Source organism: Mirounga leonina, unplaced genomic scaffold (assembly GCF_011800145.1).
Source record: "Mirounga leonina isolate KUSES-001 unplaced genomic scaffold, KU_Mleo_1.0 Mir_165, whole genome shotgun sequence".
NCBI classification, from domain to species: Eukaryota; Metazoa; Chordata; class Mammalia; order Carnivora; family Phocidae; genus Mirounga; species Mirounga leonina.
In genome coordinates this window covers 44,358,953-44,383,460 of record NW_023270415.1, presented here as the reverse complement: position 1 = coordinate 44,383,460, position 24,508 = coordinate 44,358,953, and the positions used below count along the sequence as shown (strand labels likewise).

The window sequence follows — 24,508 nt, the reverse complement described above, 5'->3', positions numbered from 1 at the left end:
ACAAATACTCAGAGTGTTACCAGAGCAAACTTCATTTTCCCAGCTACATCAATATAAAGAACAGTTGGAGGGAGAAATAAATTAACATCAAAGGTTGCAAAATGGAACAGAGAAGTGATTCTAGCTGGCCATACATCCACAAGGGATTAAAATTTCATTCCATCAAATACTAAGAAATGATAAAATGCTCAAGAGAAAAGAACTATTTATTGGTAAAAATAGGATATTTTCGGGTACGATAGAGTTGGACTTATACTATTAGAGCTTAGGCACTAAAGCCTTATTTGAACTCTACAGTTGCTAAGATTACATCCCCCAAAGTATTATAGGTAAGTTACATATGTGTTTTCAGACATTCACAAAATGACATGCCAAATTTTGTGTTTGTGCAACTATTTTCCTGGGAAGAGTGCTCGGAGCTTTCATCAGATTCTCAAAGAACCATTCCTGGAGATTTGGGGGTCCAAAATGGGGGGTCAGTAAGAGACACGAGGTAAATTGCACCAGAAGTCTGCCTGCTGGCTCCCACATCCTAACAAGGCGAGGTACGTTAAAATGAAACCAGTAGCCAGGATGATGGCTGTGTGCACCTCGTCCACCCTGGGGCAGGGGAAGGAGAAGCCCTAGGAAAGAAAGAGAACTGACAGATGACCTGACAGAGCCAAACACTTGGAAAATAATATTGGTAGGTGGTTGACAGATCTAACAGCCACATAGAAAGGATGGGGACTTAGGTAACAGATAAAAACTTGGCAGCTGAAAGAGCAAGGCAAATGTTTGCTGGGAAAAAAATCAAACACCAAACACCGTACAAGAGAATGTATATCATAGAGCTCTACACTGACCAATACTCACTCAAAAGTAAACACTGACTAAAAAAAAAAAAAAAAAAAGTAAACACTGACTGATGATGGCACCAGAAAATCCGATATGATGGTATGAAGAGGACAAGGGAAGCGGGGAACATGAGGAGGAGAATGAGAGTTAAATCTTTTTTTTTCTTTTCTTAAGATTTTATTTATTTATTTGAGAGAGAGAGAGAGAGAGAGAGAGCATGCAGGATCAGGGGGAAGCAGGCTCCCCGAGGAGCAGGGAGCCCAAAGTGCGGCTCCATCCCAGGACCCTGGGATCACAACCCAAACCAAAGGCAGACGCTTAACTGACTGAACCATCCAGGTGCCCGAGAGTTAAATCCTATTCAACAAGAAGTCAAAAGAGACCTGGAATTAATCATCAAACAGCGATGTAGACATTATTTGTAAAATACAGAAGCAAACACTAGAAGAGACAGGAAAAGGAGTCAGCAGTGCTTACTGCTGGGCTGATAGGCAAGAGACGGGCAGGGAAATTAAGGAATCAGTCTTTCAATGCCATGAGCTTTAGCTTGCATATGGAATACCGTGTAACAACACAGATCACATTTAAAACATGAAAGAGTAATCATGGCAGTGCTGAAGGGAAGAGGATGTCCATCATTAAGGGGCGACTTTCAACCTGAGGTTGAGGGGCGGGCTAAGGGCCACGTCATTCCTTTTGCCCTGCTGGCTGGCAGGCGAGCTGTTGGCTTGATAGGAGCTTCTGCAGGGGCCTGGAAGATGAGCCGATTTGCCAGGTTTTTGACTCTCAAAGTAAGAAAGGGTGGTAGGATTTGGATCCTGTGCTATACAGACACTGAACAAAGCAACCAGGGAATACTGTGCTGGCTGAAGTTATTATCTCAGGTGAAATATGCACTCACGGAGAGGGTGATCAGGACCAGCCCCACCCCTGCCTGAGACTCTTCTCCAGTCCAGTGAGCCCCGACAGCCACATTAAAGCATAATGCAGAGCACCCCATGCACCAGTGGAAACTAGAGAACTATGGTGCCCTGAAGTACCCCCAAAGAAACACAGGTGAGTGATGGGAAAATGAACAATTCTCTCATTTAATACCGCATTCTTTGTGCTGCTCATGCCCAGGTCAACAGCAGCCCAGTATCTGACCCTACCCTACCTGATCTACTCCCCAGGCACAGCATGCTCGTTACCAGTCTGACTCCTTCTTGTGATTTTTTGCTCCTGGAAGGCTTTTCTTTCTTATGTTGCTCCATATAAATCCAAACAACCCAAGGCTCAAGTTAAATTCATTTCTAAAACGGAGATCTGAAATATGCCAGCCTCGATGACACTCTTCTTCACTTAATCATGCCATGCGATTACAGTACAATAAGTTCTTAAAATAAAGACACTATGATGATATATTTTCAGATTCCTTATAGATATATGAAGTCATAAGAATAATATTGGAAATGGCAGCAATTATAATACAGCCCTCTGAACTCAAGACACAAAATCATTTTCCTGAAGCACTTATGTAACTTATCAATTAAATTATAGATTATCTTGTACTATTAACTGTCTCATATACATTTACCTTTCTCCTCTCCAGAAAGTTTCTAGAAGGCAAGAGCCTCACACTTCTGTATCCCTTTCTCAGAACTGGTTCTTAGGCAGAGGGGTGTTCAAATGTGAGTTCTATCACTTAGTAGACGTGTGGCCACGATCAAATTCTAGAGGCAATATGGTGGTGGACAAACACAGGATCTGAAATCAGACCTGGGTTCAAATTCCAGCTCTGTGATTTATGATCCCTGGGGTCCTCTGTTACTAAACCTACTTGAGCTGCAGTTTGCATATCTATAAAATGAAGACCATGACAGGTTCCCTTCCAAGTGGGGTTGTAAGGATCTAAGGGAGTTAACATACCTAACGTGGAGTACAGGATTTAGCATTTGGGTGCTCAGTGAATGGTGGCAATCCCCCGATTACAGCAAGATAATTAAAACAGTATTATTTTAGGGGTGCCTGGGTGGCTCAGTCAGTTAAGCATCTGACTTCGGCTCAGGTCATGATCTCAGGGTCCTGGGATTGAGCCCCGTGTTGGGCTCCCTCCTCAGGGGGGAGTCTGCTTCTCCCTCTCCCTCAGCCCCCTGCTAGTGCTCTCTCTCATGCTCTTGCTCTCTCTCAAATAAATAAAATCTTAAAAAAACAGTATTATTTTTTTTTAAAGATTTTATTTATTCATGAGAGACAGAGAGAGAGAGAGAGAGGCAGAGGGAGAAGCAGGCTCCCAAGGAGCAGGGAGCCCGATGTGGGACTCAATCCCAGGACCCTGGGATCATGACCTGAGCCGAAGGCGGACGCTTAACCATCTGAGCCACCCAGGCGCCCAAAACCAGTATTATTTTACAACTAGTTCAGCTACGTGCTCTCCTCAAGAAAGTGACACCAGTAAGCCCTCTATATACACATTTATTTACTTGAGTTAGAAAAGAAGTTCTCTTTTCCTTTCTCAGCTCTGGTGGTGGCAGAACATGTTAGAGGCTAAAATTGAAGGTGCTCTGGGCCTTACTTGTTGAAGCAAACAGATGACCAGATCAAGGCCTATAAGGGAAGGTCACTGAACTAAAACCTACTTGACAGGAACCCTCTCTCAAGAATCCTGAAGATATTCCTGTTCTTGAACATGGAAGGACAGCCCTAAGGTTGTGGCGAGAAACTCCTTTGGAAACAGCCAGCTCATGATACCTTTTATCTCAAAAGCTAGAAGTGGACAGTACATTCATCTCCCCCTACAACAGGATTTGCCATCCCTACCTCTTATCTCCCTTTTTTTTTTACCAAATCTAAACAAAAGTAACTGAATGGTGTCAAAGGCCACTCTTTGTCCAGGAAAAATGGATGCCATTTTTACTGTGAGAGGGGCGGGCACAGAGTTGTAATTCTAAAATCCAAAGTAAGGTTTGGTTGGAACAGTGAATCCGTGCACTCGCTCCTTACCCACGCACCTCGGGGCTCCTATCGGCGGCCAGCTGGGCTGAGAAGCAGAGACGAAGGTAACAGGCTGCAATGTGGAGCAGGGTGCCCTGCGTCAGCCGAGCAGCACTGATGCCAGGAGGCAGGGAAGGCACATGCAGACTGTACGTCATGAGAGACCCAGGCAGCCGGGTAAAGGTGTAGGTGGTCTGCCGTCTAGACAGCTCAGTGCGTGAGGCGGGATTACAGATGAGCCTGAACAACAGGCACGGTTCCAGCTGGTCTTCTAAGCAACGACAGGAAGGTGGCCCCTTCTTCCACAGAAACCAGTGGTCCTCACCATTTTGGGGGGCGGGGGAGGGGCGTGGGGAGCTTTGGTAGTGTTCACATGTAAGAGAGCTCTCCTCTGTGGGCACACATTGTTTTTACAAAATCAACTGCCCTCTCTACCCATAAAACATGAAAAACTACAGAAAATACCACTGCGAATGGAGACTTCTTTTTCTTGTTTTGTCTCCTTTGGGGAGGTATGGGGTGGGAAGCAAGGGCCCTGGGAGTCATGAAAGCTCATAAGAGCAGCGACTGTTGACAACACATCTGGAACAGTCCCTCGAAGCTGCCTCACAAATAAGATAGAGTCGGCAGGACGAAATTATAATCCCTCCTCTCGTTTCAAGAAAATTTTCGAACGCAAGCAGCCAAGACTGATGTTATTGTAGGGGTAATCCTAAATCTGTTCCTATTTACTGAAAGGGCAAAAAAAAAAAAAAAACCATTGGCAAACTTAGATTTTAAATATTACCCCACAAGTCACAACTGGCTATCACATAGCCAAGTGGAGTGACATCACCATTGAGAAATGTTGCAGTAAGAAATGGCAGAACCCCCTGAAGACTTTTAAATAAGGGGTTGACAAATCAGTTTTATGATTTAGATCAATCTGGCAGCAACAGAGAGAAAAAAAATTGAAGAGAAAGCAGAGCTGAAGAGACTTATCTAAGAGACTAATCGTAACAAGTTGAAAGATGACTCCCAGGTCACCGGCCAAGGTGACGAGATGGACGTTGCTACCATTCGCTAGAATCGAAGGAAAGCAGCAGATAAGGAAGAAATGGAGTGAGTCCTGCAGTGTGCTCTCTCTCGGGGATGACGCTGGGCAGTCGAGGGTATGGGCATGGAGCTGATCTGGTTCACATAACCTAAGCGAATTCCTCCAAGGGAGATAAAAAAGAGAGCAAGACAGATGATTTATTAAATACTCTTGGTTCATTTCATCAATGAGTGCTGTGTGCCAGGTACTGAGGATACCACACTAGCCGAAATGTACAAGGCCTGAACCAGCAGACAGCTTATCTGCTAGTGGAGGTGGCTGATAAACAGAATTTCTTTGCCACGGGGAAGTGCGGACCTTCTCAACCAGTGTCCGGTCACAGGGCCGTGCCACACAAACACTGTATTTTTCCTGTTCCCCACCGTGTCGAGAAGCCTGGCGCCTGCTGGGGTGGTTGCTGAGAGCGTGGGCTGTGGAGCAGACCATCTGGGTCTATCAATCCCAGCTCCGAGGCCTTGGGGCGGCCACTTACCTCTAAACCCTTACTTTTCTCCATCTGTCAACAGTGGCCATAATCATCTCTCTCTCACAAGGTTAGTGAAATAAATAAATCCAAGCAATGTGCTTATTGGATCGTACGTGGCATGTACGATGTCTCAACAAATCACTTTATCCCGTGCATTTACGGAACGATGAGATGGCTTGTGGCACTGGACATACTGCAAGTGTTAAAATGACCCAGAAATAAGGCAAAATGGGAATTAATTGGGTTATAAAGTTTTTATTCCATATATGAATGGATAGACAGACACATAGATGGATACAGAAAGAAAGGAGCAGGGGGGAGGGAGAGAGAGAGGAAGGTGTGTATTATTTTTTTCTGATAGTAAACTAAAATAAGGCTTTATGGAATAAATCTTTGTAAAAAAAAAAAAGACAGTGGATAACACTGCATATAATAGCTTTAGCTACTACTATTTTTCAAGGCTTTAATGACTGTTTTACAAGCAAATTATTCTTTTATTGATTTTCTACTATATTTTATTAAATATAAGCTTGATTTAAATCTATAGGCAAAATCACTAATATGGGAGGAACTAAAACTTTCTCAGGAAAAGGATATCCTTTAAAAGAGCCAAAGGATTAGGTGCTGTTCTTTGCCAACCCACTTGCAGGAGGGGAAAGCTCAACCCGGAGGTCTCTCAAGGCCAAAAGCAGGGACTATTAAATTCCTTGAGATGGTTCAAATAGTTGCCCTACATATGCCTAGAAAACTTGGCTTAAATTTCCACTAAGGCAGAGGTCTGGGAACTCTGTGGGCCAACTCTGGCCTGCCACCTGTTTTTCATGTGGCCTGCGACCTAAGAACAGTTCTTAACATTTTTTAATGGTTTAAAAGAAAAATGCTTTGTGATACATGAAAATTACATAAAATTCAAATTTCGGCATCCATAAATAAAATCCGACGGGAACACAGCCTTACTTACTCATGTATGGATTACCTACAGCTGGTTTCACACTACAACAGCAGGGCTGAATCGTTATGACAGACGCCATATGGCTCACAAAGCCTAAAATATTTACTCTCTGGCTCTTTACAGAAAAAGGTCCCCTTTGCCCGTTCTAAGGAAAAGCATTACCCTGAATTCGGCCCTTGGAAACAGACTAATGTCAGATGTGAGATTACACAGCCTCAAAACAATCTCAGCATTTAGAGGCACTTAGGGAGCTCTTCCAAAGGTCCATTTTAAATTACTCACAAGAATTTTCTCTTCTTCACCATTTGTTACACCCCTAACAGTCCACAATGTATCCTGTTTAAAACAGTCCACAATGTATCCTGTTTAAAATACAATTAAATTAAATGCTTGTCTTAAATTGGTCACACCACATTTGCCTATTTGGATGAGCTGCCTTTACTCACGCCAAACAGGAAAGGGGAGATAGCTGACTTATCAATCTTCACAATTAACTGAAATAACCATTTGGGCACTTGGGATAGGGTTATCACAAACAGAAAGTCTGGGCTATCTTTAAGGAATCTAGATTAACTATTTTCAAACTTGTTAATATCCTCACCTATAATATAAATAAGTAAACAAAGACATACACATAATCCCATTTTAAAAAATCTAAGGTACACATTTTTGTACATTTTAACATCTGAATTTAAGCTTTGCCTTGTAATCGACAGCATCGTACAATAAGGACTGCCTAAAATAATGGTGCGGTTTACAACTGATGGCATCTTGTATCCAATGAATCCAACATACCAGGAGGACAACATAAGCAGATTTTGGGAGGCTCGAGTGAGAAATCCCCCCTGAGCCCTGTCTGCCAAAGGAATCATTTCCAAAAGCAAGACAGATGATTTTATCCTCAACTCACTGCAAAACTACTATAAATTATAGGAGGAAGTCATTATTTCTCTTAATTCTCAGCAGAGAAGCTGCTCAAATTCTTTTATAGACTATACTCATAATTTAGAACTCATACTTCAAATATTTCAAATTGGGTCAAAAATCCTCACTAGTGAGATATTTGGTCTGGAAATACCAAAATAATATAGCAGCTCAAATTGAACGTTAAAATGGTTCTGAGCACATAAATACCTAATGTTTAAATAACTATATCTAAATAAATACATCTTTAAATGCCTGTACTTTTATCTAAAATAAAAATATCTAATTTAACCACAGAGGAGCTGGAAAGAATGGCCGGCATGCTATCACCACGGTAACCCTCTGAAAGGACCCCGGCGGCTTCCTCTGTGTTCCCCCAGCCTGAACGTGGGATGCCACCCACTGTGCCATCTTCTTAACCATTCTACACCATTCCTTCCAGAGGCTGCCAAGGCAGCTGCAGGAATTGCTCGCTCCCTCACATCCCAGCTTCCCATTTTACCCATTTCCCACTTCCCCTGTACACTTCCCTCCCTCCCTCATGTCAATGGAAAAGGAGAAATGTCTCCTGCTTTGAATTCCAGTCTCCAACCAATCAACGTTTAATTTTCTATTACAATCTAATTTGGGCCTACAAGCTTCGTTTTTTCCTAGCTGTAACTACAATAGAAACTCCCATATTCTGCTTTTTAAAACATCACAAGCCTTTCTTTTGTTGCTACATTGTTCATAATAATTTTTATGACAATAAAGACATTTTGTCAAGGGGATGTACCCTTATTTAACCAAACCAGTCCCCAGTTATTAGACAATGAGCTTGGATACTTTTGCTGTTAAAAGCGATGTCGCACGAACATATTATACATTTTTTTTAAATTTTTCATTAAGATATATACCCAGAAAATTTTCTTAGAACAAATTAAAAAATAAAATCCAATGTCTCATTTGTTTCGGGAGTAAAAATCAATATGGACTCTATTGTGGACACAAGTGATAAGTAAGTCAACTTCTGTATGTGTTTTAAAGTAAAATACAATGAAAATAGAGGGTAACTGTATCCTCAATTCACTGCAAAACTACTATAAATTTTTCTTCCTTACTATTATTATAGGAGGGTTACAATTAAGCAATTGATTAATAGCCTCTTATCCAAGGTCACAAGGAAAACTGGGTTTATTTGAAATGTTCTTCCAGAACTTTTAGGTTTCAAATAGCTATGTGTTGACTGGACGCCTCCAGATGCTCGCTGGATGAAATAACTGAAAAGTTACATGGGTCAGAATACTTTTAAAGATGCTGTATTTTACTAACGGAAGGAAAGAAGTGTGAGCAGAGTTAACGTCACATCCTGTCAGCTTGCACCGTGGAACCTACGTGAAAGCAGGTGAGAAGCTTTCAGGAGGAAACCTCCTGCACGATCCTTTTCCATTCGGACGGGAGGGTGAGCACACCTGCTGCCGCGTGCACGCAGGAGGAATCTGGAAGATGCGTGGGGCTGAGTTACGGGAAGCGAGGCTGTTCAGCAGAGCTCTGAAGAAGGCAGCTGCCTTGCTGTTACAAAGCTTCCTTTTAACCTTTGCTTTTCTTCCGACTCTTCTCGGTCACCCTCCCGTCCCTTCCGCGGTGCTAAAAAGCGAAAATAAGCAAGCAAAATGGAAAAAGTCCCACTGCGTCTAAAGTCTGTGACTTTCCTTGAGAAGCAACATCTAAATGAGCTGTGTAGCTGCTTCACTCCTCACCCCAGGCAGGCCCACGCCAGGCGCCTGTGCGGAGAACGCGGGGTCCGGGTCCGGGTGGCGGTCTCAACAGACGACAGCCGAGGGGGAAGCTGGTGCGGAAGAAGAGCCGGGAGCCAGGCTGCCGGGGGCACACAGTGCCTACGGTACCCCTCCTGCCGCTCGCGAGCCCTGTCATCTCGGGAAGTGACCCGCGCGGTGCCTCCATTTCGTCTCCTGCACACGGGGATTAAGAGAACCTACCTCAAGGGCTCCCGTGAGATGAAGTGAGCTCACAAAGCACCCAGCCCAGAGCCTGGCAGATGGCGACCACTACGGGAGTGTCTGGGGAAAGGTCGTGCTACGGAAGCCACGGACCGGGGAGGTCCAACATATGCAAAGAGCAGAGCTTCACGGGACTCATTCAGCCCTCAGGCGGATGGCATTTGTGGGAACAGTCGTGGAGACGGTGCATGGAAAGGTCTTGTCCTACCCTCAGGGAAGTGGTTTTTATGTTTCAAGTACAGCCACAAACGAGAGATACCCTTGAGAATCATCTCACTCCACATCCCCTCAATGATCAACTTCCATTTCTACCTCCTCCAGCTCTCGCAAATCCTTCCCCTCTTCCTCACTCCCTCAACTGTTGCTCCGATCAGACCTGGAGCATCTCCATCATCATAGGAACCTTGACTCTGGAGATGGTCTCCTAACCGCTCTCTCTGCTTATCTGAGATTTGACCAAATCTCTATCAACCTCTCACATTTGTCTTGGCCTTTTAAAATTAAAAGAGGGGGGGAAAAAAGCTTAGGGAGATCATACAAACTATTAAGTTACAAGGCAAAAGGACACCTACTGTTGAGATGTTACAAGTAAGACGCCCCCGCCTTTTGTATTCCAGTACGTGGTAGGCCAGAAGCGTCAGAGCCTAAACCACAGGCTACAGTTTCAAACTCTCTAGAAGTCCTCTTCTTAGAGAATGTTCCTCTCCCCCCTCCCTTACTGCTTCTGGACCCTCCCGTTGCTAGAGGCAGAGGAGTGATGAAAGGTACGTGTTGTTGGTGAAGCATGTTTAATGAATCTGAAATGGCCAGAGAGCTTGAGAGCCAGCTAGTAACTCATCTTTTGGTGGAAGCCCTCCTTAAACCATTTCAGGAAGTGATGACTTTTCCTCAAGAATCTACAAGATGAGGACTGTCATTTCATCTTGGCATCAGTCTAGCTTCTCCAGCATGAAGGACCTTCTTCTGAAGTCTAAAAATCTCTCCTGCTGGCAATTAGTTTATTACCTTCCCTTTAACTCTCTCTACGGTGGAGGGATGGGGGGAGAATAAAGGGACTCATGTTACCTAGTCAGGAACTTGTTTCTAACCATAGCCAACCATACCTAGGAAGGAATAAATAACCTGATTTTTAAAAGTAACAGGAGGGGGAAAAAAACTGTAGAACTTTTTATGCACAAATTCTGAAAGTTGTTGGGATCACCACTAAATCCCATCCCGCCCCCAATCCTCCTCAGCCAACCAGGAATTTGTTTTGTGGCTTTTCTGACAGCCCAAGGTCAGCCTTCTGTTAATCTCAGGTCCCTCAGAGGGAAATGGCTGCCGGGGAGATAATCTGGCTTCCACGGGTCACTGACTTTTTTCTTTTCTTTTTTTTTAAAGATTTTATTTATATATCTGAGAGAGAGAGAGAGAGAGAGAGAGAGCACGTACACGTGCACAAGTGGGGGGAGGGGCAGAGGGAGAGGGAGAAGCAAGCTCCCCGCTGAGCAGGGAGCCCTGATGTGGACTCAGGGGCTGGATGCCAGAAACCTGGGATCATGACCTAGGCCGAAGGCAGACGCTTAACCAACTGAGTCACCCCCTCACTGACTTTTTTCTTAACTGTGTTCTTCAAGCAGTCAGACTCAAAGCAAGGCGCCACACAGCAAAATACTTTCTGAAGTCAACACCGTAAGCCTGTATATAATGTTAATCTGGATTAGCACGCACAAAATGACATGGTACAACAGGCTCTATGAAGTTTAAAATTTCCCTATTTATCCCTAAATAGGAATTTTCCTACATTGCTCAAGTCAATGATTCTTTTATCTGGAATCAGAATTTGAGACGCCATTTTGGCTAAATATTAATCTCACTGCTTTTAGAGTACTCCAATTCCAAAGGAGTCAGGTTCCCTACTCTGGGATTTAACTAAATACTGGGTATTAACTGGGCCGCCTGGGTGGCTCAGTCGTTAAGCGTCTGCCTTTGGCTCAGGTCATGATCCCAGGGTCCTGGGATCCAGCCCCGCATCAGGCTCCCTGCTCAGCGGGAAGCCTGCTTCTCCCTCTCCCACTCCCCCTGCTTGTGTTCCCTCTCTCGCTGTGTCTCTCTCTGTCAAATAAATAAATAAAATCTTTAAAAAAAAAAAAACTAAATACTGGGTATTACTATGATTCAAATCTTCACTAGTATTAGCACGACAAGGCTGCATAGATTAAAATAGTTTTTAAGATCTCGATATGCGTAACTTTAATGTGAAGGAAATCTGTTTCTATCATCTACATGTTTAGTATTTAATACATTTTTCCTCTTAAGGCCAAATTTGATGGAGGTAGGGGAGAGAATGTGGTATTACATTAATAGGTATCCAGAGTGTGATTTCTACAACAACGTCCTAAAAGGAAGGTGTATCTCCTTAGGATTCCCTGAGGTGGGACACAGGGACTCAAAGGGGCACTGTGGGATTTTTTTAAATTTCAAGGAAAACATAGCTACAACTGGCAGATATTACACTCATTTCCACTCAAGCTGTTTGGACCTACTTCATGCAATGGGCAGTTAGGTATTTCTTTTGAACTACAGGCACCATGGAAAAAAATACCAAAGACCCTGGGGCATTATGAACTAACGGAGTTTGTGACCCCTCTGTCTTAAGCATTTCTTTCAAACCAATGATGTGGTTTGGTTGGGAAACTGAAGTTATAGATTAACCCAGGGAATGATTCCAGGATCTGATAACTCATCTACCCTCCGTCTCAGCAGTATTTGAGAAACTGCATATCCGGCTAATAATATGTGTTCTATTTTAGAGAAGAAAAAAAAAAGAACATTTATTTTCTACCAACAAGAGCCCCCAGAGGATGTGTCCACAGAGGTCACCCTGAGACTATTCAGCCTGGAAGAAAAGCCATCTGGCCAAATATTTGATAGGAAGTGAAAGGCAACATGTTATTATGTCAGTGTGGATTCCCAATAAGACACAGACAAAAGAGAAGCACACATTACACGCTACGAGGATCTTAATATAGCTATGGAGACCAGGGAAAATAACAGAACTAGATCATTCCAACCCCCACTCAGGGTGTCAGAGTAAAGCTCTGGTATATTTAGAGTTTAAAGTTAGAATGCTAGCATTAACTCCTTTTGTTCTAGTCAAAACAGTCTTCAAACATGTGGAGCCCTGCTTAAAAAGAAATATGTTCTCCAACCCTGGAAATCCAGATTATGGTCTCCACCTAAAGGAAGCAGGCTCCTTGAAGAAATGGCTGATTCCAGGTCTGGGATTATAAATAGACAAGATGAGCCTGGAGCATCCTGTCAACCAGACAGCTAGGAAGCCATGGTCTGTCAAGAGTGGGGGGCTGACCTGAAGAGGCTCCCAATGGCCAAAGACGGCACAACTTGAGCATCAATAAGGATATTAACTACAAGGTACTAGCTTTTTTAGAGAAAGCTTTTATTTTTTTCCCTTTGAAAGTCTCAAAAGGGTATGGAATAATAGGTTAAAGTTTTCTTTAGGCTTACTGATAAAATGTATCATGATAGTTTACTTTTCAACTGGACACCCTCAGCTCTTCTCCTAATAGGCCTCTCTTCATGAGTCCATTCGTTACATAGCAAACAAAAAAAACTTCACTGGTCACCACTAGAGCATGACAGACTAACTCACCATTTTGACAACTGATAAATAACAAAACTAAGTATATTTACCCAGGTCACACGCACCACTGGGTAAGCAAATTGCGTATGAGGGAAAGTTCCTCTTTATAGAAATAGTCCAGCTAATAAGTGAACAAGGAGTGATAGCATGTCATCATATTGCAACCCCTAATGAATCACTAAATCCAGGTGTTAGATATTAATGGTGCTGACATTCCAAAAAGGCAGAATCAGCCAGACATTATCTGCCTCTTGATGGAAGGACAAATGATCAATTATGAAGTAATATTGCAAAAAAAGGGGGATATTAATATGGGAAGCCTCCAGATCCAAGTGCTAATCTAGTGGAAATACAGAGGACTACATTACAGGCAAGCAATCAGACAAATCTAGTCTGTAGGACAAACTAGTTTCTTTAACAAAAAACTAAGAGAGTCTTAAAATACAGACTGACCCATAGTTCCTGTTTCAAATAAACCACCCGAAAAACATTTATGAGACAACTGGAAACCTGAGCACTTACTGGGTATCTTATGATATTAAAGAATTATTTTGTTAGGTATAATAAGGACTCTTTAAAATATAAGCACAATACCATTATCTTTTTTTTAAAAAAAATCTTTAAAAATACTGTCAGAAGAGCTGAGACGCAGGTGGTGATCTAACCCTACATTTTGGAGCAGATTATCAACACAACCCAGTTATGAGAAATAATAAATCTCCCTTCCCCAGGAATATCCGTCTTTAAAAAACAAGCACACACATTGAGAAAAAGAAAGGTTCACTGGGAACTTTGAGAAAGTAGAAACATTAGCAGCAACTCAGTTTCCTGTCTTAAAAATGTCAAGTTGGTACAGCATGACCAAGAAGATAATGACCAGTAATCATGACCAAACAATTCCCCAGACCCTTTGTCAACACACACCAGGAAACCATCACAGTTGGCACCAGTCTGTGGTCCCAAAATCTAGTTATTTTAAACCACCTCCAAGGTGGAAGCTTTTCTGAAGAAAGAGGTCTATTATTAGAAGAGCTGGGGATGTCCAGTTGAAAAGTATAACCTTAAAATTTTATGTTATGTTAGCCTAAATACAACTTACCTGTGACTCCATGTCTAATTCTGAATCTTTCAAAGGGAGAAAATAAAAACTTTCTCAAAAAAGGAAGTTGGATGCATTTTAGGGACTTACTCATGGTTCTTAAAATCTCTCAGCACCCCAATTTCTACAAATTTCAAAATATCCTTGGATTTGAAGGTATCTCTATACAACATGTACCTTTTCAGCCCTTCCACCTTGCTTCTATTAAAAATACACACAACCCTTCAGAAAGCCCTGAAAAAACCACCACTGACAGTATTAACACAAACACGTGCAACATGGGCATTATCTTTCTGAGATACTCCGCAAGGTTCTGTAAGTCCCACACATCATGATATTTAGGATGACGTTCTGATGCATCTTGCTTGTTTAGCAACTTTATTGGTTCCTCAAACTCAAAAATCTCAAATTTTGTTTAGATTTTTCATTAGATCAGCAGGACAATAAATGTACTCTGGGATTTCTTCTTTAAGAAAAGGCAGAAAGAAACTTACAGGTAACTAAATACCCAGAAACTCAGAGAGAAGGAAAAAATTCTTTAAGCCAGTAATTTTATCAAAATTATGATCATTACAAACAGCTATTTCTTTAAAGAGACTACTGACCAAGGGGAATTCTTTAAAGGGTTGAGTAGAACATGTGTTTACTGTAATCAGGCCATAGGATTCTGCAGACCCCCCCTCCCCCAAAAGGGCCTCCTCAGCATCTGGTACGCTGGGTTTTGTGTATCTGATCATGGCAGAGCCTCTTCTTAAACCATTGCTCAAACACATGTGAGTCAACTTAACAAATGTTTGGTGAACACTAAGGAAAACTATTCACGTACAACATGCTTTCTCTCAGAAATTCCACATAGTTCTCAGTATATCAGCTGGTACCTATATATTTAACATAAGGTATAAAATTGTTTTATTCCCATTTTATACACAGGGAAGTCAAATCAGGACGGGTTCAATTATTTCAGTAAGGTCACAGAGTAAGTCACCACAATTTAAAAAACAAAACAAAATATAAAACTCTGTTCTGGTTTAGACTTACTATGCCCTTTGTATTTACCGTTCCATGTGTCCTATCCATTTTGTCCCCTCCAGTCCTATCCGTTACAACCCATCCCACACGTTCATGTCATCCATCACCAACCTTTGCATTAACCACTCCTTGAGCACCTACTTGTTCCAAGCACTGTGTCAGGCACTGTGCTGAACACGGTGCTGAATACAAAGACGAAGGAGACATGGAGAGGTTAAAACCTAGAGGACTTATACTCTTCCTATGAGCCAGGCAATTTAAGATAATTTACATAAAGGACAAATGATTTTGAGGACTCTTCCAGGAAGGACATGTTTTCCATAATCATATTACATAGGTTTAAAAATCTTGAGTATGAAAAACTAGGAGCAGAACAAGATTTAAAAACATAGCAACCTCCTGCATGGAGCACTGGGTGTTATGCACAAACAATGAATCATGGAACACTACATCTAAAACTAATGATGTGATGTATGGTGATTAACATAACAATAAAAAAATTAAAAAAAAAAACCCACAGCAACCTCTGCCATTCCCATTTCTCTAGCTCTACAATCACATTTCTAGGTTTCAATTCACGTTGTCAAGGGAGATAGCAGTCATACTAAGCAGAACTGATATCTAGAGTTTTACGCCATGGTTTAAAATATGGGGAAGGTATATATATTACCCATCTGCAATATTTTTAAAAATTTTTAAAAATAAGCCAGAATTTATTTACATCTATTTAAATAAATGAGCTATCTAGATTTTAGTATCCTATAAGGAAAATACAACACATTTCATTCAACTATGAATCTTTTGATAATGAAGCAGCTCATAAGTCTGTTTCAACGATGGTAAAAACATGGCAAACACTAGAAACCTCTAGAAGCCGTCATATAGTAGATGCGTGGAGATTTCCACTTTAAATGACTCCACACCTACCGTAGTGTCATTGCTGGTAACGTAAACCAGGACATCAGAGGAGTTCCTGCCATTGATGTATCGGTAGCAGTTCCAGACACAGCTAATCAAGTAACCCTGTAAGTGAATAGTGATTATTAGGCCTTTCACTTCCAAACTTCAGACAATTTTAAGCCCCCCCGCCCCCGCCACAGAGAAAACCTTATTACAGAACTTTTATTTACTAACTTGTAAGTGTACATAGTAACTCTACTAATTCAAGAAGTCTTTACAATTACAAATGTCGGGTATAGTAACTTTCTGGGAAAGGGTGCTGCTGTAGCTTATTCTATCACAACCCCCCCTCCCCGAAGGTAGGTGGTGGTGGAGGGGACAGGGGAGAGCAGGAGAATCTCTGAGAAAAGGTAGTTGGAAGGAGCAATCGCCACAAACATTTGCTGCCCTCAGTGTCACAGATCGACCCATGTATTAACCCATTTCTCATCACATTTTAACTCTCTGTCTTGGGGATTTTTATTCTACATGATTACATATGATTAAACAAATCATATTCAAGTTAATTTTTTCAAAAACATTCACAGCATATAAATTTGCTTCGTGGTCAATAAAAATCACTAAAACATCTCCATCTTCATAATGAAATATCCAAAAAGGTCATTACAATTAATGTCCAGAATAAAGCCATGGCAGGGATAAAGCAGGAGTTCGGGGGAGACGTGCAGACTGTGAGAAGCTTGCACTTCCACTCCGATCACCTGGGACTGGATTAGAAGTAGAGGACTACAAAATCCCTTTCCAGCTTTACAATGTTTTGATCAAAAAATGAAAAGATGTGGAGAAATTGGAACCCTCGTACGCTGCAGGTGGGAATGTGAAATGACGCAGCCGCTTTGAACAACAGTCTGGTGGTTCCTCAAAAGGTTAAGAGTGACCATATGACCCAGCAGTTCCACTCCTCGGTATATGCCCAAGAGAAATGAAAACATGTGTCCACACAAACTCTTGTACACGAATATTCACAGCAGAGTCATTCCTAATAGCCAGAGAGCGGAAGCAACCCAAGTGCTCACCAACTGATGATTAGGCAGACAAAATGTGGTATAGTCATGCAGTGGAATATCATTCAGGCATAAAAAGGAAAGAAATCCTGATACATGCTACCACATGGATGAACCCTGAAAATATGCTAAGTCAAAGGAAGTCAGTCACAGGGGGCCACGTACTGTATAATTCTATTTATATGAAATGTCCCGAGCAGGCTAATCTATAGAGACAGAAAGTAGATTAGTAGTTGCCAGGGGTCAGGGATCTGGGGGTTATGAAGGTGAGGATGAATGGCAAGTGATAAAAATGTCCTAAAGTTACATTGTTTAACCACAGAGCTGGGTTCACACAACTCTGTTAATATACTAAAAACCACTGAATTGTACCCTTTAAGCGGGTGAATTTTATGATATGTGAATTATATCGCAACAAAGTTGTTTTATAACAAAGAAGACATCTAAGGACAAAAGGAGTGCTTGTCAACATTTCTTGGAAGACTGAGGTAAAATATTCCGTCATATACTCAGAATGCTGTCTTAAGCTGCATTTGTACTTGACGGTGATTATTTCTTACACTTAAATGTTCTGTGATGATGTGAAGATGAAAATGTATAATGCTACTTTATGAAATATTTCTGGACGGCAATAATCTGAAACCAGGTATCCACAATGAGAGAGAGAGAGATAGGAAGGGTGTATTTCTTAAACAATGCACACAATATTTTCATTTTACTCAAATCTTCAGTTTACTCAATAATGCCATCGTTTCTTTAGTGAGAAAACAAAAGCCTTAGACTTTTTGAGAATTCTAATACAAATGAAAAAGAATGTTTGGACATATTCATTATGTGTTCTGTAAGAAGACTATACTCATGCATTATTTTAGCAGTGAGCAGTAGCTACTCTTTGAGGCCGGGTGAGACCTCTGCAAGGACACGTCTACAACGTGAAGGTTAAACAGCAGAGGGGAAGCACCTGGGGGCGGGGGCTTTACAAGCCCAGGCAGCATTCTCGAGGGCCCCCGGCAGCACCCCAGCATTCGCTTACTGAACACTGCAAAGGGGGAAAAAAACCTCTGGCCTATTGTCTCTAAAAGCCCAATAACTTACTTCAATGACCTTATTTCTCTCTTAACATTTCTGTCATTCAATTTCAAGAGAATTAAATATTTAGTATGTTTCCCAAATAAATGTGCAGTGGCAAATCGTGTCCATCATCAATTTGCAGAGCGAGGGGTAAGCATTGCTCCCTTTGTGGTCTTGGGACAGACTGAAATGGACACATGTCCTGGTTTGGGCTCCTTGGGCACCCATGTGATGATAAACTTTATTAAACAGTGAATTTAGGTCGTGAGAGCCACTAATCAGGTAAACTGATATATGAAATCACAACATGTAGACTCATATTTATTTAAATGAATAATCACCGAGTCTCCACGTGCAAGGCATCAGCTTAATGCTAGGAGGATGATAAAACTGAAGGCACAGTCCACATTCTCAAGGAAATGCAGTCTAGTTAGTAAATAGATATGTAAGTAATGAAATACTAAGACAAGGACACATTTCCCACAGGCTGGAGATAGATCTGTATCGTGTCTTTCATTAGATCATTATGATAATTGTTTTGCAATTTATAAAAGCACCAAAGGGCAGAGACTGTTCTTATTCACAACTAAACCTAAGTAACCTAGAATAGGGCCTGGCACATGGGAGACCCTTAATGAATATTTACTGAAAAAAATGAATGGATGATACATCTTCCCATCCATTAGTACACTTAAACCTCACAGTCACCCACAGAATGTTTTCTTAACCATTATTGCTGGTTATTAAATGAAGAAACCAAAGCTCTTGCCACATAGACCGAAACAGCAGTGAGAGAAGCTAAATCTGACTCAACATCTCAAGGTAAAGCATTTCTAATACAAAAGAAAATGCCTACAAAGTTAAAATGCCTTCAAGAGCACTAGGAGGTTCTAGCTTCTGAGCTCCTGGTAATGGCAGAAAGTAGCTTGGTCAGACTAACCTTCCTATAGGTAAAAATGATAAAATCTGGAATAAGATACACACACGATTTGAAAGCATGGGGGAGGGACCAAAACAGGCAGAAATTAAAGAAGAGCCTGCCTTTGAAAGACAGATTCCCAGGAGTAGGGGTTTGAGAGTTTGCAACCTTTTGCCAGGTTAGGCAAGGGACAATATTCAGGGCTGATGGAGCAGCCAGAAGGTTGGGGTGGGAAGAGTGGAACTGTAGAGGCAGGGAGCCTCGACATCCGTGTATAAAATCTGCTCAAATCTCGAGCACTAAACAAGACATGCAATATCAACATATTCAGTTCAAACGACTCCCAATGGATTATTTTTTTCTTTTAAAGATTTTATTTATTTATTTGACAGAGACATAGCGAGAGAGGGAACACAAGCAGGGGGAGTGGGAGAGGGAGAAGCAGGCTTCCAACTGAGCAGGGAGCCCGATGCGGGGCTCGATCCCAGGACCCCCGCATCATGACCTGAGCCGAAGGCAGATGCTTAACGACTGAGTCACCGAGGCACCCGGATCATTTTCCCTTTACTCCTCTTCATCATATTACTTGCTTGAAAAGACTATTCTCTCTAAATGCAGCTTCTTCAAGCTTATCGAGGCTTAATTGTTCAAAAATTGGGTAATTTTATGCCAAAATAAAGACAATGAAAGATGTTAAGAATTCAAAGTTCAAAGTCTAGTAATGATTTAGAACTTTTCTACTTCCTAGTAGCACACAAGCACGAAGTATAGTGATGTTTTTATCATCAGGTTTGCAAAGATGAAAAAGAAGAGGCAGCACTCAATTGTTGAGGGGGTGGCAAACGGTGCTCACGGAGTGTCAGTCACCTAATCTGGGGGGAGACCAATCTGACATCCTATCCAAAGCCCTCCAATTACGCATGCCCTCTAATTTTAGGAAATGCGTCTTGAAGAAACAAATACATAAGTACATGAAAGATGTAGTAAAAAAACGTTGTAGCACTATTAAGCGAAAAAGGAGAAGCTGTCTTAATGTCCAGCAATAAGTTATTTATTAAATATTAGTAAATTCATATACTAGATTGTTAGAGAACACGGTTCAGAATATATTAACATTTTAAAAACAAATTACAGAAGACCGTGCACACAGACACTGTATGCAGTATATAACTTACTACCCAGTGTATAACATTAGTGTATTCCCCTCCAAATGGATTTTGGAATAACCCTTGGTTGGCCTGTGAAAGTGTGGTACTGTTTCCCTCTCATATGGATAAGAGAAGAAACAGAAGTGTGAGGAAATCAAAAAGCAGTTCAGAAATCTAAAGCAAGGTAAAGAACTGACACAAGTTTGCTTACTTCCTTAGCATTCGTGAATACATTTAACAATATTTAGGCCGTAAGTAAAATCTGCATGCTTACCTTAAAGGTCAAGATAATGCTGATAAACAGAAGAATAATAAGGACCAAACAGGTAGGGTTCACGGACATGATATCATCTCTGTAGGGAAAATTAGGAGGCTGCAAATAAAAAGTGCCTCGTTAGCAAATTTCATTGATCATTCCAGACTAGATTCCTTAGGCATTAACCAGATGTGCTTATTACCAAGCAATTAGTTAAAGCAGATAGTTATTATTTAAGACCGCTACAAACTTTCTAGCCCACCTCTAATGAAAAAATGACAAATGGTGTGTGGAGAAAGGCCGGCGTGCTCATAATTCAGGCAATGACTCGTGAAAAGAAAAATCAGAGGAAGATTCGTGAGGCCTGAAAATGTAACTTTGCCCTCCTTATTGTACAAAAAGTTAGAAGTCAGTAGTTCTCTATCCACCTGTGATATTGAGATTCTCTGCAAATGGTGGACCACTCTAAAGGGCTTGCACAGGGCAAGGAGGAAAAACCTATTAAAATACTGTCTTATTTATACAGAGCATTTTTGCTGATGTTACTTCTCCTCAAGGAACAGAATCTTTTACACTAGTAGGTATTTATAGCATAAAAAAAAAAGATCAAGTCCTACCATCTGGCCATACTGATTAACTACCAGATCAAAGGAAACCTTTTTAAGGAGGATCACAACCAGTTCCTACGACTGGGACTGCCCTGGGACTGCCCGCACAGCACTTTGGAAGCCCTCCACCTCCCTGGCCTGGGGCAGGATGCATGGATGGAAGCCCTGGAGGCCACGTCCCCTTTATCTCTTCCTCATCATCCAATACCATGGGTTTGGATTCCACATTAGCAGTATTCTGAGACACAACAAAGAGGTTCCAAATGTTAAAGGAGAATATAAAGAAACTCTTCCCCATGGTGAACATCACCCAGTGGTTTTCAGTCTCCTTTCCACTTGGGGCAAAAAACCCAAGAAATAAAATCTGAGTCATTCTTTGTGATCAGCTCACGAGACCGGTTCCTCCCCTTAGAGGCTGGAAGGGTTTGTATATGCTAATCTTATAGGTAAGAATAAAACAACTTGGTGTCAATTTGTAAGACCGACACGAAATCATACTGTTTATTAAAAAAAGGATTAAAGTGGAAGTATGTGACTCCTTCCACAAAGGTCTTCACACTCCTTCCCCCAGAAAAGTGAACACGGCTTCTACATCAAGGGCTATAAAACACAAGACCCCACATGAACAGAACAGGCATTCGAGTGAAGTGGGTGCCGTCCCTCCAGACTCCTGGACAGCAGCTTGTCAGCAGGGCCTCGCCATCTATGGAGCTTTACCGTTGTCCTTAGGCACCGTGATCATCCGTGGACCTCACCCCTTCAGCTCAGACTGATCTCTGAGTAGCACATACTGAAGACATTCACTTGGATGATTTGGTTTGTAATTACAAATAAAAGTAGATGGTGATTTTTTTTTTTTTTTTTTTTGCTGATACTATGCTTACTGTCGGCATCACCAACATTATCATTTTACCACTGGTGGCTCTACAGCAAATGAGAACGAAGTGACTGAGCAGTGTGGGGTATGGCAGAAAGTCGAGGTAGTATTCTGAGTGTTCTAAAGGCTGGCCTGCATGTTACATGTTTTCTGCTTCTTCTAAGTCTCTGCAATACACGCGATGGAGCAAACAACACAATCTTCAGGGGGTCACAGGGCTGCCACAGGGCTCGTCTTAGCGTCGCCTTACTCAGCACCACCCTTTCCTGGCCCCTCACGTGACGGACTACGGGGAGGTCATGTTTCCTCCACACTGCCAAGGTTGATTGGAGGAGCCCGGCACTGGGCCATCATTACAGAATAAAAAGACAAGCCCTTAAAGATAGAGGTAATTCTACAAACTGCTCATCACATCGAAACCCTCTCATGCAGAAACACTCAAGCTCTACCATGGGAGAGAATATATACGATTAGCACATGGGAAATACACATTTTTTCTCGACACTACAGGCTACCAAAACATGCTCCTGTTTTCTAAAGCAAAGAGAAGCTGTTACTAACAGCTTAAGAATGACAACCATAATGGGGACAACTGAACGCTTTTAAGGAGCAAAAAACACTAGAGGCTTCTCGGTCTGCTTTTCTAGGTCTGCTGAGTACTGGATATGTGATTTGGGCATGCCAGCCATAAGATCACAAACTCCTGCTGCCACATTTCCTTCCCTCCCTCCCCCCACCCCTCCATCTCCCTCTTTTCCACTGAACTTCTTGGCCTCCGCTGTCACATCAAATCTCCAGCCTTGAATCTCCCGTCCCAGAAAAACCCTGCTCCTTCCCCAAGCTCAAACAATGCAAAACTCCAAAGAGTGAACATTCTCTTCCTTTAAAACATGCTAAGATTTTGAAGAAATTAAATGTTAAGGCACACTCACAATTTTAAAAACAAAGGTGAAAAATGTATTAACCCTCCACCAGCTTCTGAATATCCAGTTATCCACATTCGCTCAGATGGTCACAAAGAACATTTAACAGAAAACGAGTCCCAAAAAGATTGACGAAGAAAGGGGTTCTATGGTCAAATAAGTTCGGGAACCAGTGTATAGTACATTTCCGTTTCTCCCGTACGAGAGCAGAGGCAAAAAAAATGATCCTTTGCTGATAACTGAGCAAACTACATTTTACAAAAATAAGAATTAGTAACTAGCTTATAATTTACATAGGTGAATCTAATACAGTCATCGCAACTCCCCATTTATCAACCTCAGGAGGTTATGTTGTCCCAAAAAGCATTCTAAGAAACCAAAAATCTTAAAGATGACACTCAAAAATCTCTAATCAGTAACTCTGATCCAAGTGGAAAAAGCCACAAATTCGTGTGTGTGTGTGCGTGTGTATGTCGAGACTAGATCCTGATGGGAACAGTGATGGGGAAGGCCACATACCAGCTGTCGTATGTATTCCTGAATGGAGTTTGGATAAACAAGCACAGTGACGGCAACCAAGGTGTTGAGGGCGAAATCAAAGATCTGGTAACAGAAGAACGGGATGATCCAGGCAGCGCGTTGCTAAATATGAGAGAAAACATGATGTTAATGTGTTCAGTATCATCTTACTTTTTTCCCAACTCAGACAAATGCTTTCTTCATCTGAAGGGAAGTGGAGGACAAGACATTCGATAAGCCAGGTCATGACAACTGGTAAACCACACAGAGGTGGTCAACCAACAAGCCTCCGTGAGCATTCCTGAGACCACAGCACTGCCTTTCCACAGAACATTAATATGAGATTTAAACTTCCAAAGGCTCTTATAGGAACTGAGAATCATCACTTCTTCCTTCTCACAAGCAGCTGCCCAGGTTACAAGTGTAAGGGACCAAGGAGAAGGCCCAGCCCCCTATTTCAAAGCCGCTTACCTTATATGCTCCGTAAGTGGCCATGGCACATATCAGGATCATGAGAAGAGAAATTGCAATCGCAATGCACATGTCTGACAAAGGGTTAGGAAAGAAAGAAAATCAGTAGTAGATCCACTGTTTTCACAATTTTTGTCTCTCCTCAAAGGCATTCTGTTTATAAACCAATTATAAGTGAGAACTTTATATTAAGTAAAACACCCAGAGCTCTTCTGGAATTTGAGAAAATAACAGCCAATGGATATAAAATGTCCAAAAGAAGTTCTCCCTAAATCATATAAGTGTCTATAGATAACACACTGACTTGCACATAAGTTTATTTTGAAAATGGGAAAGAGATATTGGCTACAGATATTAAAAAAAGTTTGGTCTTCTGGTCCACTGAATTAGATATATAATAAATTAGGTAGTTTTGAAACATGAGTGTCTCACTTGTATTTTATAAACTCATGTGTTCCTTGTGCCCCTATTAAAACCTTCCACTGGGGTACCAGGGTAGCTCAGTTAAGTGTCTGCCTTCGGCTCAGGTCATGATCCCAGGGTCCTGGGATCAAGTCCCATGTCTGGCTCCCAGGTCTGCAGGTAGTCTCTTTCTCCCTCTCCCCTCCTCCCACTCATTCTCTCAGTCTTTCTGTCAAGTAAATAAATAAAATCTTTAAAAAAAAGTAAAAATAAAACCCTCCACTGGTTCCCATCTCATTTAAAATAAAATATCAATTTCTTATCATAGCCT

At 41.7% G+C, this 24,508-nt stretch overlaps 1 protein-coding gene across 1 annotated transcript in view; it reads right to left on the bottom strand.

The window, feature by feature from the left end:
- The window catches only part of LAPTM4B (lysosomal protein transmembrane 4 beta), a 75,144-nt gene that overhangs the window by 4,673 nt on the left and 45,963 nt on the right, over window positions 1-24,508 (bottom strand). Inside the window, exons 3-6 of the mRNA XM_035011586.1 lie at window positions 23,776-23,849; window positions 23,305-23,427; window positions 20,396-20,494; window positions 15,947-16,042 (exon numbers count right to left, since the gene is read on the bottom strand). Coding sequence (XP_034867477.1) covers window positions 15,947-16,042; window positions 20,396-20,494; window positions 23,305-23,427; window positions 23,776-23,849 — 392 coding nt within the window. The remainder of the gene's footprint in view (window positions 1-15,946; window positions 16,043-20,395; window positions 20,495-23,304; window positions 23,428-23,775; window positions 23,850-24,508) is intronic.